This window comes from Nerophis ophidion, linkage group LG10 (assembly GCF_033978795.1).
Source record: "Nerophis ophidion isolate RoL-2023_Sa linkage group LG10, RoL_Noph_v1.0, whole genome shotgun sequence".
Taxonomy (NCBI): Eukaryota; Metazoa; Chordata; class Actinopteri; order Syngnathiformes; family Syngnathidae; genus Nerophis; species Nerophis ophidion.
The window spans coordinates 870,855-887,625 of NC_084620.1; the positions used below are offsets into that span (position 1 = coordinate 870,855).

General features: G+C 42.4%; 1 protein-coding gene across 10 annotated transcripts in view; it reads right to left on the reverse strand.

The window, feature by feature from the left end:
* The window catches only part of magi2a (membrane associated guanylate kinase, WW and PDZ domain containing 2a), a 500,346-nt gene that overhangs the window by 49,692 nt on the left and 433,883 nt on the right, over positions 1-16,771 (reverse strand). For 7 of the 10 annotated variants that reach the window (XM_061911997.1, XM_061911995.1, XM_061911996.1 and 4 more), the window contains exons 7-10: positions 14,613-14,670; positions 14,196-14,317; positions 12,164-12,466; positions 10,879-11,061 (exon numbers count right to left, since the gene is read on the reverse strand). In XM_061911997.1, coding sequence (XP_061767981.1) covers positions 10,879-11,061; positions 12,164-12,466; positions 14,196-14,317; positions 14,613-14,670 — 666 coding nt within the window. The remainder of the gene's footprint in view (positions 1-10,878; positions 11,062-12,163; positions 12,467-14,195; positions 14,318-14,612; positions 14,671-16,771) is intronic. The other 3 variants (XM_061912002.1, XM_061912001.1, XM_061912003.1) reach the window with 1 other exon arrangement.

A 16,771-nucleotide genomic window follows, 5' to 3' on the forward strand; every position in this document is an offset into this window, starting at 1 on the left:
AGAGTGTTATTAGCTTGGTAATGAGATGAAAACAAACTGTTGTTGTCTAATGGAGTGGACCAAAAGGGAAGCAGATCCTCCATGATTAAAACCCACAGCGTGTGCTTCCTCAGTGACCTTCATTCAGCACAAGCCGCATTCTCGAAGAGAGCGTCGTAAAAGTGGCAGTTAAATATCTTTTATGCTCAGGACAGACATCAGCGAAGGTGACAGCAAGTTAAGAAGACCTCCATTCTGTCTCTCTTTACTGCTTTCCAAGTTTTTAATGAATCTGGCTAAACACAGACGGTGTCGGCCCGGAGCGGCAGCGGCGACGTCGTAATCGATAGCAGAAAACAAACGACGGGGGTGGCATGACCTGGCGGGCCCTGTGCTGCGCTTAAAGAGGTCGTTACGACTTGGGAAGAAACTGTGACTAAAAACGATGATGTCATCACGAAAAAAGACATGACTTACCATCATGGGTTCTTCCTAGGCCACATGGTCTTCGTTTGACCCCATATGACACGTTAACAAAACATAAAAGTTGTGACAATGCTGAAAAAAAAATGAATGTACTGCATAATTGCTAAAAGTAAGGATGCTATTGTGTAACAAAAATATATCTTTTTTATTATTACTATCCTATAGTGTCCAAAAGGTATTTTAAACTATTGCTATGGCATTTTGCTTAAAAAAAACAACATACTTTTTAGTGATATATTTCTTATAAATATGTTTAGAAAATGTTTTTTAAAACTTCATTATGCTAAGCATTATCCTCAGTGTCATAAACGCACAGGTTATAATGTCATTATTATGCACAGCACGTTACATTTGTTTTTTTAACATATGTTTATATAAAGTATTTTATGTATGTAATAGTTTTTTATTTTTTCAATTTTGCCCAATTTTATGTGCTGAATGCATTTTATTTTTAATTTAATAACATATTTGTTTTTTGTCAGAAAATGTTATTTCATCACATATTTCATATTGTTAGTATTACGTTAAAATGTATCCCAGTGGTCCTCAAATGGGGGTACGCGTACCCCTGGGGGTACTTGAAGGTATGCCAAGGGGTACCTGAGATTTTTTTTTTTTAAATATTCTCAAAATAGCAACAATTCAAAAATCCTTCACAAATATATTTATTGAATAATTGAATGTACAAAAAATACAACAATACAAAATTCAGTGTTGACAGTTAGATTTTTTGTGGACATGTTCCATAAATATTGATGTTAAAGATTTCTTTTTTATGTGAAGAAATGTTTAGAATTAGGTTGATGAATCCAGATGGATCTCTATTACAATCCCCAAAGACGGCACTTTAAGTTGATGATTACTTCTATGTGTAGAAATCTTTATTCATAATTGAATGACTTCTTTATTTTTCAACAAGTTTTTAGTTATTTTTGTATCTTTTTTTCCAAATAGTTCAAGAAAGAACACCACAAATAAGCAATATTTTGCACTGTTATACATCCATCCATCCATTTTCTGCCGCTTATTCCCGTTCGGGGTCGCGGGGGGCGCTGGCGCCTATCTCAGCTACAATCGGGCGGAAGGCGGGGTACACCCTGGACAAGTCGCCACCTCATCGCAGGGCCAACACAGATAGACAGACAACATTCACACTCACATTCACACACAAGGGCCAATTTAGTGTTGCCAATCAACCTATCCCCAGGTACATGTCTTTGGAAGTGGGAGGAAGCCGGAGTACCCGGAGGGAACCCACGCATTCACGGGGAGAACATGCAAACTCCACACAGAAAGATCCCGAGCCTGGATTTGAACCCAGGACTGCAGGACCTTCGTATTGTGAGGCAGACGCACTAACCCCTCTTCCACCGTGAAGCCTTTCAATGTATTATTTTTTATTGAGTTTATTTACTGTATCTTTAATTTTGTTCTTCAGTATCAAATGATTCAAGTCGGTCAAAAATGTTTTATAGTTTAAATACTTTTTTTTTTTTTTCAGGCAAATTAATGCTTTTTAAAATGTTTCTGTTACAGACTAAAACATGATTACTTCTATGTGTAGAAATCTTTATTCATAATCGAATCACTTGTTTATTTTCCAACACGTTTTTAGTTATTTTTGTATCTTTTTTTCCAAATAGTTCAAGAAAGAACACCACAAATAAGCAATATTTTGCACTGTTATACATCCATCCATCCATTTTCTGCCGCTTATTCCCATTCGGGGTCGCGGGGGGCGCTGGCGCCTCTCTCAGCTACAATCGGGCGGAAGGCGGGGTACACCCTGGACAAGTCGCCACCTCATCGCAGGGCCAACACAGATAGACAGACAACATTCACACACTAGGGCCAATTTAGTGTTGCCAATCAACCTATCCCCAGGTGCATGTCTTTGGAAGTGGGAGGAAGCCGGAGTACCTGGAGGGAACCCACGCATTCACGGGGAGAACATGCAAACTCCACACAGAAAGATCCCGAGCCTGGATTTGAACCCAGGACTGCAGGACCTTCGTATTGTGAGGCAGACGCACTAACCCCTCTGCCACCGTGAAGCGAAATCTTTATTTATATTTATAAATAAATATACATAGAAATCTTTATTTATAATTGAATCACTTGTTTATTTTTCAACAAGTTTTTAGTTATTTGTATATCTTTTTTTCCCAAATAGTTCAAGAAAGACCACTACAAATGAGCAATATTTCGCTCTGTTATTCAATTTAATAAATCAGAAACTGATGACATAGTGCTGTATTTTACTTCTTTATCTCTTTTTTTCAACCAAAAATGCTTTGCTCTGATTAGGCCAGTGTTTCTAAAATGGGGGTACGCGTACCCCTGGGGGAACTTGCCAGGGGATACGTGAATTTTTTTTAAAAAGATTCTAAAAATAGCAACAATTCATAAATCCTTTACAAATATATTTATTGAATAATACTTCAACAAAATATGAATGTAAGTTTATAAACTGTGAAAAGAAATGCAACAGACAGATTTTTTTGTGGACATGTTCCATAAATATCGATGTTAACAATTTCTTTTTTTGTGAAGAAATGTTTAGAATGAAGTTCATGAATCCAGATGGATCTCTATTACAATCCTCAAAGAGGACACTTTAAGTTGATTATTACTTGTATGTGTAGGAATCGTTATTTATAATTGAATCACTTGTTTTCAACAAGTTTTTTAGTTATTTTTATATCTTTTTTTCCCAATAGTTTAAGAAAGACCACTACAAATCAGCAATATTTTGCACTGTTGTACAATTTAATAAATCAGAAACTGATGACATAGTGCTGTATTTTACTTCTTTATCTCTTTTTTCCAACCAAAAATGCTTTGCTCTGATTAGGCCAGTGGTTCACATATGGGGGTACTTGCCAAGGAGTACGTGAGATTTTTTTTAAAAGATTCTAAAAATAGGAACAATTCATAAATCCTTTATAAATATAATTATTGAATAATACTTCAACAAAATATGAATGTAAGTTTATAAACTGTGAAAAGAAATGCATTTGGACATGTTCCATAAATATTGATGTTAACATTTTTTTTATTTTGTGAAGAAATGTTTAGAATGAAGTTGATGAATCCAGATGGATCTCTATTACAATCCCCAAAGAGGGCACTTTAAGTTGATGATTACTTCTATGTGTAGAAATCTTTATTTTTAATTGAATCACTTGTTTATTTTTCAACAAGTTTTTAGTTATTTTTATATGTTTTTTTCCAAATAGTTCAAGAAAGACCACTACAAATGAGCAATATTTTGCACTGTTATACAATTTAATAAATCAGAAACTGATGACATAGTGCTGTATTTTACTTCTTCATCCCTTTTTTTTCAACCAAAAATACTTTGCTCTGATTAGGGGGTACTTGAATTAAAAAAATGTTCACAGGGGGTACATCACTGAAAAAAGGTTGACAACCACTGATGTATCCAATAGCAAACAAAAATGTTAAAAATATATACATGTTAAAATATAGTAGAGTATTTCTTTAAGTATTGTTTTCTTTAGACTCAAATGTCAAAGTATATCAATTATGATTATTATTATTACTATTATGCTTTAATGTGTCCAAAAGTAAAATAAATAAATATTTAAATGATAAATTAGGATGAATATATAAAATCAAATCTAATCTATTTTTAATAAAAAAAAAAACCATTTAGTTTTTTCTTTAATAAAAAAAACATTTTGTTGATGTGTCATCTAAAATAAATACAAAAAAAGAAGGAAATTATCCAATATAAATAGGTAATAATTAGTACTGTCAAACAATTATTTTTTAAAAATCAGACTAGAAACAAATTCTAAATGTGCTTGATCGTGATTATGCGCAGTAAATTACTTTCTTGCCTAATTCAAATTAACTTACAATTTTATGGTTAGAAAATCATACACGAACATTACACATTTTTTTACTTGAATGGACGACCATATAACATCTCACGCCGTCTGTCTTTAAGGTAAATTGGGTGATTATTCTGCATTGATACATGATTAATGTGAGTTTTTTGTGATTATTCACTTGCATTAGTGCATAGAATTTGACAGCTATAGCAATAATATATTTTAATAGCTTATATCACAATACGAAGGTCCTGGGTTCGATCCTGGGCTCGGGATCTTTCTGTGTGGAGTTTGCATGTTCTCCCCGTGAATGCGTGGGTTCCCTCCGGGTAGTCCGGCTTCCTCCCACCTCCAAAGACATGCACCTGGGGATAGGTTGATTGGCAACACTCAATATGCCCTGGTGTGTGAATGTGAGTGTGAATGTTGTCTGTCGATCCGTGTTGGCCTTGCAAGAGGTTGCGACTTGTCCAGGGTGTACCCCGCCTTCCGCCCAAATGCAGCTGAGATTCTTTTCTTTCTCCTATGTCCCCCCCTCCCTTGTGGAGGGGGTCCGGTCCGATGACCATGGATGAAGTACTGACTGTCCAGAGTCGAGACCCAGGATGGACCGCTCGTCGGGACCCAGGATGGACCGCTCGCCTGTATCGGTTGGGGACATCTCTACGCTGCTGATCCGCTTGAGATGGTTTCCTGTGGACGGGACTCTCGCTGCTGTCTTGGAGCCACTATGGATTGAACTTTCACAGTATCATGTTAGACCCGCTCGACATCCATTGCTTTCGGTCCCCTAGAGGGGGGGGGGTTGCCCACATCTGAGGTCCTCTCCAAGGTTTCTCATAGTCAGCATTGTCACTGGCGTCCCACTGGATGTGAATTCTCCCTGCCCACTGGGTGTGAGTTTTCCTTGCCCTTTTGTGGGTTCTTCCGAGGATGTTGTAGTCGTAATGATTTGTGCAGTCCTTTGAGACATTTGTGATTTGGGGCTATATAAATTAACATTGATTGATTGACATTGATTGAGATAGGCTCCAGCACCCCCCGCGACCCCAAAAGGGACAAAGCGGTAGAAAATGGATAGATCAGTGGTTCTCAAACTTCTCTAACCAAGTACCCCCATAATGCCGTACATTTAAACAGTAGAAGAGTGGTCTTAGGTCTTCATTAAAAACAAGGCAGAGGCTTAATTAAATAATAGTTTTTCCACTTTAACGTTACACACAGTTTGAACAATAACATTGTGTTTGAATGTAGGAAAATAAAACACTAAACACTGAAATAAGTGATTGTTTGGCATACCACTAGATGGAGCTTGTGTACCACTAATGGTGGATCATTGAGCTACATTTTTCCTGACTACACACTGTCAATGATACTGTTATTTAAATTCTCTGTCGCACTTCCACATTTGCATTTGTGTCTCGTTATGATGTCTCTGCAATCATGTTGACAGCCAGGAGGGCTTGTGGAGAGAAAGGGGCCACAAATCCCGCCAAAATAACATTAGCAGGAATTTCACACCCTATACTTGATTGATTGATACTTTTATTAGTAGATTGCACAGTACAGTACATATTCCGTACAATTGACCACTAAATGGTAACACCCGAATAAGTTTTTCAACTTGTTTAAGTCGGGGTCCACGTTAATCAATTCATGGTACAAATATATACTATCAGCATAATACAGTCATCACACAAGTTAATGATCATAGTATATACATTGAATTATTTACATTATTTACAATCCGGGGGGTGGGATGAGGAGCTTTGGTTGATATCAGTACTTCAGTCATCAACAATTGCATCAACAGAGACATGTGGACATTGAAACAGTGTAGGTCTTATTTAGTAGGATATGTACAGCCAGCAGAGAACATAGTGACTTAAGATAGCATAAGAACAAGTATATACATTAGAAGTACATTTGATTATTTACATTAGGTTATTTATAATCTGGGGAGATGGGATGTGAATGGAGGAGGGTATTAGTAAAGTGTTGATGTTGCCTAGAGGTGTTGTTTTAGAGCGGTTTTGAAGGAATATAGAGATGCACTTACTTTTACACCTGTTGGGAGTGCATTCCACATTGATGTGGCATAGAAAGAGAATGAGTTAAGACCTTTGCTAGATCGGAATCTGGGTTTAACGTGGTTTGTGGAGCTCCCCCTGGTGTTGTGGTTATGGCGGTCATTTACGTTAAGGAAGTAGTTTGACATGTACTTCGGTATCAAGGAGGTGTAGCGGATTTTATAGACTAGGCTCAGTGCAAGTTGTTTTACTCTGTCCTCCACCCTGAGCCAGCCCACTTTGGAGAAGTGGGTTGGATTGAGGTGTGATCTGGGGTGGAGGTCTAAAAGTAACCGGATTAGCTTATTCTGGGATGTTTGGAGTCTAGATTTGAGGGTTTTGGAGGTGCTGGGGTACCAGGAGGTGCAAGCGTAATCGAAGAAGGGTTGAATGAGAGTTCCCGCTAGAATCCTCAAGGTGCTTTTGTTGACCAGAGAGGAGATTCTGTAGAGGAATCTCGTTCTTTGGTTGACCTTTTTGATCACCTTGGTTGCCATTTTATCACAGGAAAGATTAGCCTCTAGAATGGAACCTAGGTAGGTGATCTCATCCTTCCTGGTGATAACAATGTCACCCACTTTTATAGTGAAGTCACTGACCTTCTTAAGCACTTTGTATTTTGTTGGCGTGGGTTCAATCAATCAATCAATCAATCAATGTTTATTTATATAGCCCCAAATCACAAATGTCCCAAAGGACTGCACAAATCATCACGACTACAACATCCTCGGAAGAACCCACAAAAGGGCAAGGAAAACTCACACCCAGTGGGCAGGGAGAATTCACATTCAGTGGGACGCCAGCGACAATGCTGACTATGAGAAACCCTGGAGAGGACCCCAGATGTGGGCAACCCCCCCCCCCAGGGGACCGAAAGCAATGGACGTCGAGCGGGTCCAACACGATACCGTGAAAGTTCAATCCATAGTGGCTCCAAGACAGCAGCGAGAGTCCCGTCCACAGGAAACCATCTCAGGGTTCTCAGGAGAAGTAGGACAACAAGTCTAGTGGGGAGATTGGGGGACGCTAACGGTGGGGAATGAGTTAACAGAACGTGCACTAAAGAGGCGAGATGGGACTGCAGAGGAAATATGAAAAACAGTACAAGAAAAGAAGACAGACAGACCAAATATTTACTGTTCAGCATTGGCAGTTTTATCAGTCCTGCTGCTTTCCTGCTCAGTTTGTGTTGAATAAAGTTGTGGCCCCAAGTGAGCACCAGCTGGATTAATGGGGCTCATAAAGTCCCCCATTGTGATTAATGGAGGGGCTAAAACTGCAGAAGGAAGGTGCAGGAACATAACATGGACAAAGGTGTAAAAACTGTAAAAACGATCTGCAGATTCTAACTGTTCAAATCTAACAGCTCAGTCAGCAGATTTTGGAACAAAATGTTTGGTGGTTTCTACACTAAATTACTGTAAAATGAAAAACGGTACCACTGTTATTTTTACTGTGCTCATACGACTTTTTACTTATATTTCAGCCTCGGGATTTAATCCAATACAATATCAGCACGAATCATAGTACATACTTTTATTATGTTTGTAGCGTGGAATGTTAGAAAAGGTTTGATCGAGTGAAATTATTTAGAGAGCAATGGTAGATATGAAAAAACACCAACATTATGACAGATTTATGCTTTCGAAATGGCCTAGTGGCCACAATAAATCATTAAATTAAGCTCATGAGTTAGTAAATTGAATGATGTGGACACTTTTGTTACTGGATACATTTTTAATACGCTTCTGCTTTGCAGACATTGTATGTTTAAGTAATATGTAACTATAATTATTTTATTCTTGTTTATATTGACAAATGTATTGTTTTATACTGTGATATTGTTCGTGCTTCTCAATTATTTTCTGTTACGCCCCCCATAGAAAGAAAACAACATTCTGCCCCCGACACTCACTCTCCGCGGCAACAATAGAGTAGCATTTGTCTAAAAAATATATTCTAAGTACACCTCTGCATAACATTGTATCCTTATTCAAATGAAAGAAAAACAAATCCGAGACTAACTTACAATAACAAATCATTGTATTAATATTATGTTTTAGTCTGTAACAGAAACATTTTAAAAAGCATTAATTTGCCTGAAAGAAAAAAAAAAGTATTTAAACTATAAAACATTTTTGACCGACTTGAATCATTTGATACTGAAGAACAAAATTAAAGATACAGTAAATAAACTCAATAAAAAATAATACATTGAAAGGCTTCACGGTGGAAGAGGGGTTAGTGCGTCTGCCTCACAATACGAAGGTCCTGCAGTCCTGGGTTCAATCCCAGAATCGGGATCTTTCTGTGTGGAGTTTGCATGTTCTCCCCGTGAATGCGTGGGTTCCCTCCGGGTACTCCGGCTTCCTCCCACTTCCAAAGACATGCACCTGGGGATAGGTTGATTGGCAACACTAAAAATTGGCCCTAGTGTGTGAATGTGAGTGTGAATGTTGTCTGTCTATCTGTGTTGGCCCTGCGATGAAGTGGCGACTTGTCCAGGGTGTACCCCGCCTTCCGCCCGATTGTAGCTGAGATAGGCGCCAGCACCGCCCGCGACCCCATAAGGGAATAAGCGGTAGGAAATGGATGGACTTTGAAATTAATCATCAACATTAACTCAGGAGTACAATATATAAAAGACTTTAACCTACAAAACAAAAAAATAATACAACAATATCTGCGGATTTTTTTTTTTTTTTATAAGTAAAAATGAGGAAGTCAAGACATATGGCGACAATGAATACATTTTGCAGTGCACAGCTTTTCGAAATGGCATTAGATGCATTATACTGATAAGGCGTGTTCCCTGTGTGCTAAGCTGTTGTGTAGCTGATAAATGATAAATGATAAATGGATTGTACTTGTATAGCGCTTTTCTACCTTCAAGGTACTCAAAGCGCTTTGACACTACTTCCACATTTACCCATTCACACACACATTCACACACTGATGGAGGGAGCTGCCATGCAAGGCGCTAACCAGCACCCATCAGGAGCAAGGGTGAAGTGTCTTGCTCAGGACACAACGGACGTGACAAGGTTGGTACTAGGTGGGATTTGAACCAGTGACCCTCGGGTTGCGCACGGGCACTCTCCCACTGCGCCACGCCGTCCCTGATAGATCCTAATAGCCTATAGCCGTGGTTCTCAAATGGGGGTACGCGTACCCCTGGGGGTACTTGAAGGTATGCCAAGGGGTACTTGAGATTTTTGAAAAATATTCTAAAAATAGCAACAATTCAAAAATCCTTTATAAATATAATTATTGAATAATACTTCAACAAAATATGAATGTAAGTTCATAAACTGAAAAGAAATGCAACAATGCAATATTCAGTGTTGACAGCTCGATTTTTTTGTGGACATGTTCCATAAATATTGATGTTAAAGATTTCTTTTTCTGTGAAGAAATGTTTAGAATGAAGTTGATGAATCCAGATGGATCTCTATTACAATCCCCAAAGAGGGCACTTTAAGTTGATGATTACTTCTATGTGTAGAAATCTTCATATATAATTGAATCACAAGTTTGGCCCTGCGATGAGGGGGCGACTTGTCCGCCTTCCGCCCGATTGTAGCTGAGATAGTCGCCAGCACCCCCCGCGACCCCGAAAAAGGGAATAAGCAGTAGAAAATGGATGGATGGAAGTTATTTTTATATCTTTTTTTCCAAATATTTGAAGAAAGACCACTCCAAATGAGCAATATTTTGCACTGTTATACAATTTAATAAATCAGAAACTGATGACATAGTGCTGTATTTTACTTCTTTATTTCTTTTTTTCAACCAAAAATGCTTTGCTCTGATTAGGGGGTACTTGAATTAAAAAAAAAATGTTCACTGGGGGTACATCACTGAAAAAAAAGGTTGAGAACCACTGGCCTATAGCCTACCATGTTTAGCTTTTGGAAATTACTTGACTATATAGAATAAAAGGCCAACCATGTGTGCTCATTGGAGGACATTCAGATGTTAACTGGCTGTCCCGCTTTGCACAAGTAAACACTCTGCGGGATGATGTTTTTCAGGGACGGCGTGGCGCAGTGGGAGAGTGGCCGTGCGCAACCCGAGGGTCCCTGGTTCAATCCCCACCTAGTACCAACCTCGTCACGTCTGTTGTGTCCTGAGCAAGACACTTCACCCTTGCTCCTGATGGGTGCTGGTTAGCGCCTTGCATGGCAGCTCCCTCCATCAGTGTGTGAATGGGTAAATGTGGAAGTAGTGTCAAAGCGCTTTGAGTACCTTGAAGGTAGAAAAGCGCTATACAAGTACAACCCATTTATGATATTGGACCCCTATCGGATCAGATCGGGACACCCCAATTTTTACTGCCAGTATTGTTTAGTAAAATAGTTGGTTGTTGTTTTTACCTTGCGTTACTGTAAATGGGGAATCAGTATCACTGTTGTTTTTATTCCAAAATTCTGGCAACTAAGCTGCCAGTGTAAAGCCTTCCACCTGCAGGAAATGTCTCCTACCTGTGGCCATCTTTGCGTCAGCGGCGGCCGGCCCGTCGGGGATGACACTCTTCACCTGGAGGAACTCGTCGGGCTCGTCGCCTCCGATGATAGTGAAGCCAAAGCCCATGTTGCTCTTCTGGAGTGCCGTGGACAAGAAGCTGCCTTTCAGCTGAGTGGGGTCGCGCGTGAACAGCGGCTTCTCTGGAAGAGGAACAGATGGAAATGTCAAAATGGGGGGGAAACTGGCAGGAGATAATCTGTAGAAGTGTCAAACCAGGTGGGGGTTAGGAGCAGAAATGCAGGTGTGGACCCCCATGCAGAAGATACATGAGGAACATCCTTCACCCTGCTAAAATATACCATGAATTTAGCCGATGACATGCTTTTAACCTGGAATGAGCTCCATGAAATAATGCTTGGGGGATTTAGGGAAGGGCTTCACGGTGGCAGAGGGGTTAGTGCGTCTGCCTCACAATACGAAGGTCCTGCAGTCCTGGGTTCAAATCCAGGCTCGGGATCTTTCTGTGTGGAGTTTGCATGTTCTCCCCGTGAATGCGTGGGTTCCCTCCGGGTACTCCGGCTTCCTCCCACTTCCAAAGACATGCACCTGGGGATAGGTTGATTGGCAACACTAAATTGGCCCTAGTGTGTGAATGTGAGTGTGAATGTTGTCTGTCTATCTGTGTTGGCCCTGCGATGAGGTGGCGACTTGTCCAGGGTGTACCCCGCCTTCCGCCCGATTGTAGCTGAGATAGGCGCCAGCGCCCCCCGCGACCCCGAAAGGGAATAAGCGGTAGAAAATGGATGGATGGATGGATTTAGGGAAGATCTGCGGAGATCAGAAATATTTCCCAAGCGGAAACAGTTTCAATCAAACCAAAGAAACATGGCTGACGATGTTGAAAACGGAAGGCAAACTGACTGGTAAACAAAGCTAACGCTCAGGGAGATAGCATGTACTTTTTCAGAGAGTGCAAACGATGTGTTGCAGGTTACGGAGAAATTACAAATATTACACTTTGATCTTTCAAGGTGTTTCAGTCTAAACTAGAGCTTCTCCAAGGAACATGGCGGCAAGGAGGGGTGAGAAAGGGGGCGTCAGGGGGGAAGGCAGTCGCAGCAAAGTTCAGCCAAAGGCATGCTGTCAATCAGGGATGAGCTCCATGATAAGATGTTTGGGGGTGTTTGGGAAGATCTGTGGAGAAGGGGAGCCTCCCACGGCTTTTCCAGGGACAGGAGATGTGGGGAGCAGGCTAGCTCGCTTCCAGTCTGGCTTCCTCCACTCCTCTCCTGACCTACTTACTGACGAAACGCCACAGTGGGGACGGGCTACGGCCGGGCCGCTCCAGCACCATCGTGCAGGCGGCAGCAGTGCGGAGATGAGGAGGCGGCGGCCGCCGGGGGCTCATGATCATCCGGCGGGTGAGGACATGCCGCAGCGGGGAGATGTCGGCGGAGGCGAACGGTGAGTCCGCCCGCCGTAGAATAGGCGGCGAGCAGGAGGAGGAGAGATCGCCCAGGCTGTGGCTCCGCTCCGGTGGCAAAGCCAGCCCCACCTGCGACAGGTAGGATCTAGGAAGGGAGGCACAGGGGCTGGCATCTGCCACTGACATTTAGGAGGAAAAATGGGGTACAAAAAGAAGGAGAGAGAGCCTCACAGGAATGTGTTGCCATGGAGACGAGGCCCTTAAAGAGGAACATTATCACCAGACCTATGTAAGCGTCAATATAGACCTTGACCTTGCAGAAAAAAGACCATATATATTTTTTTAACCGATTTCCGAACTTTAAATGGGGGAATTTTGGCGAATAAACGCCTTTGATGTGTTGCAATGTTAATATTTCATCATTGATATATAAACTATCAGACTGCGTGGTCGCTAGTAGTGGCTTTCAGTAGGCCTTTAAGATCAATCAATCAATGTTTACTTATATAGCCCTAAATCACTAGTGTCTCAAAGGGCTGCACAAACCACCACGACATCCTCGGTAGGCCCACATAAGGGCAAGGAAAACTCACACCCAGTGGGACATCGGTGACAATGATGACTATGAGAACCTTGGAGAGGAGGAAAGCAATGGATGTCGAGCGGGTCTAACATGATACTGTGAAAGTTCAATCCATAATGGATCCAACACAGTCGCAAGATAAATGTATATATTTTTTCATTCTGTAATAATCAACTTGTCAGCTTTTTGTCATTACATGAGGCCTCTATCTCTATTTTTACATTTTGATAAAGGGAGTTTTTTAAAATTATTATTTATTTAAGTTATGTACATGAAGGATCAGTTCGCAGCCGAGTGTGAAGCGGCCGGAATGAGAATCAGCACCTCCAAATCCGAGTCCATGGTTCTCTCCCGGAAAATGGTGGAGTGCCATCTCCGGGTTGGGGAGGAGACCCAGACCCAAGTGGAGGAGTTCAAGTACCTAGGAGTCTTGTTCACGAGTGAGGGAAGAGTGGATCGTGAGATCGACAGGCGGATCGGTGCGGCGTCTTCAGTAATGCGGACGTTGTATCGATCCGTTGTGGTGAAGAAGGAGCTGAGCCGGAAGGCAAAGCTCTCAATTTACCGGTCGATCTACGTTCCCATCCTCACCTATGGTCATGAGCTTTGGGTCATGACCGAAAGGATAAGATCACGGGTACAAGCGGCCCAAATGAGTTTCCTCCGCCGTGTGGCGGGTCTCTCCCTTAGAGATAGGGTGAGAAGCTCTGCCATCCGGGAGGAGCTCAAAGTAAAGCCGCTGCTCCTCCACATCGAGAGGAGCCAGATGAGGTGGTTCGGGCATCTGGTCAGGATGCCACCCGAACGCCTCCCTAGGGAGGTGTTTAGGGCACGTCCAACCGGTAGGAGGCCACGGGGAAGACCCAGGACACGTTGGGAAGACTATGTCTCCCGGCTGGCCTGGGAACGCCTCGGGATCCCCCGGGAAGAGCTAGACGAAGTAGCTGGAGATAGGGAAGTCTGGGCTTCCCTGCTTAGGCTGCTACACCCGCGACCCGACCTCAGATAAGCGGAAGAAGATGGATGGATGGATGGCATGTAGATGCTGTATCGGGAAAGATCCATTAGGAGTTTGAGCAGAAATATGTTGTATAGGAATTAACTCCACGTCACTGCATGTTTGTGCCGTCGATGGTGGTGAATTTTTTAGGGCATGATGGCAAATGAAGAGGGCGGTCGCCATGGTTAGATTCGAGCCCCGCCCCTGCTGCGACTCGTTCAGCTGCGTGACGCGAGAGTATATCCCAACCTAAGGATCAACTGCAGTGTTTTTGTTGTCAATGTCCATATTCCCTACTAATGTGTCTCCAATGCCGACTTCTTACCTCTGTAGATGGCAGGCAGCGGAAGTGAGGACAGGCCCTGGCTTTGCATCTGCTGCTGCTGCTGGACTCTCCTCTTGGCCTCCAGAACCGGGTTCTCAAACTGAGTCCTTCTATTTATATGACTACATTGACCAACAAGAAAGAAAAAAATCATATCAGATTTTGCACTTGAATCCCCCCCCCCCACTAGCCCCACTCCTACAAAGATCACCGGCACTGTGGCGGGCTACTCTGACTATGATGATTATTATTGCGTGTCCCGCCGCCATAGTACATAACTGAGCCACAGAATGGGCTTTGTAAAGAGGGGGAAAGATAAAATAGAGGATTTTTGTTCTGCATGTATTATAAGCAACACAATATACAAAATAATAGGTTAAAAATGTAAAGTTGTGCATTGTTTGTCTTTTAACTTACTCCACGTAATAGCTGCCATAAATGGGGTCGTCAATTTTCTCCCAACCATATGGAAGCTCTGAAAAACAAATGTAAAAAGTCACAAAAAAAAACTAACAAATACTTGAAAATATTGTTCACTCATTAAAATATTTTTTACATGACACACAATTATACATACAACATTTTCCCTCAGATTTTTGTCCAATTTGCCTTCAACTGAATGAGGAATAAACAGATGCCTGTAGTCGTGGCTTAATTAGGGACGGCGTGGCGCAGTGGGAGAGTGGCCGTGCGCAAAGCGAGGGTCACTGGTTCAAATCCCACCTAGAACCAACCTCGTCACGTCCGTTGTGTCCTGAGCAAGACACTTCACCCTTGCTCCTGATGGGTGCTGGTTGGCGCCTTGCATGGCAGCTCCCTCCATCAGTGTGTGAATGTGTGTGTGAATGGGTAAATGTGGAAGTAGTATCAAAGCGCTTTGAGTACCTTGAAGGTAGAAAAGCGCTATACAAGTACAACCCATTTAATTAAAATCAGAATATTTAATAGAATAGAATAGAAAGTACTTTATTGATCCCTGGGGGAAAACCAGCACCACAGTTCGCTCACAATAAACAATAATAATAATAAATAATATATAACATCCATCCATCCATTTTCTGCCACTTATTCCCGTTCGGGGTCGCGGGGGGCGCTGGCGCCTATCTCAGCTACAATCGGGCGGAAGGCGGGGTACACCCTGGACAAGTCGCCACCTCATCGCAGGGCCAACACAGATAGACAGACAACATTCACACTCACATTCACACACTAGGGACAATTTTAGTGTTGCCAATCAACCTATCCCCAACATATATTATATATACAATATATGAATAATATAAATATATTCTACATTTAAGTGCAGTCAAGGAACATATACATTATACAGTCTGATGGCTGTCGGTATGGCGACAGCCTGTGTCGTTCCGTGTTGCATTTTGGGAGTCTGAGCTTTCCACTGAACGTGCTCAATCTCACCGGAAGGTCCGAGTGTAGTGGGTGGGAGGTGTTGTCCATAATGGCTAGGAGTTTTGCTAGACTTCTCCTTTCTGACATCACCGCCAGAGAGTCCAGCTCCACTCCCACCACGTTACTGGCTATCTCTACCAGCTTGTCCAGTCTGTTAGCGTCCCTCGTTCTCAGCCCGCTGCCCCAGCAAACCACGGCGTACAAGAAGGCACCCGCCACCACCGACTCGTAGAACATCTTCAACATCTTTGTACAGACGTTGAAGGATCCTAGCCTCCTGAGGAAGTAGAGGCGGCTTTGTCCCTTCTTGTAGAGGGCCTCAGCGTGTTTTGAGCCATTCAGCTTGTTGTCCATGTGTACTCCGAGGTATTTACAATCCTCAACCATGTCCACATCCACCTCCCTGAGGGAAACAGGGGAGTACTCTTCCTCCGTCCCTGGTCCACAACCAGCTCCTTGGTCTTCGTCACATTGAGCTGGAGGTGGTTCTTTCCACACCATGTGACACAGTCCTCCACCCTGTATTCCTCATCATCACCATCCTCAATACACCCCACTATCGCAGAGTCATCAGAAAACTTCTGAAGGTGGCAGGACTCTGACTGATAATGGAAATGGGTGGTGTAAATGGTGAAGAGGAAGGGGGAGAGGACTGGGTGTTGCTGACCAGCCTGTCAGACACACAGTCCTGCAGTCCAACGTACTGTGGTCTGTCAGTCAGGTCATCTATAAACCCAGGACACTAAGGGGGCCTCCACCTGCATCTTCTCCAACTTCACACCCAGTAGCCCAGGCCGTACATCAGGTGTGTCAAACTCAAATACAGAGTGGGCCAAAATTTAAAACTGAACAAGGCCGTGGGCCAAGGTTGAACAAATTAACCTTTTAATAGGGACCCAAACAAGTTTTGCAATGAATATTGAAAAAGCAAGGCTTAAATAGGGCAGCACGGTGGAACAGGGGTTAGTGCATCTGCCTCACAATACGAAGGTCCGGAGTAATCCCGGGTTCAATCCCAGGCTCGGGATCTTTCTGTGTGGAGTTTGAATGTTCTCCCCGTGACTGCGTGGGTTCCCTCCGGGTACTCGGGTTTCCTCCCATGGAACAGGCAGAGCTTATATAACGTAATAGTGCAAAATAACTTTCGAAAAACCAACGAAAAAACA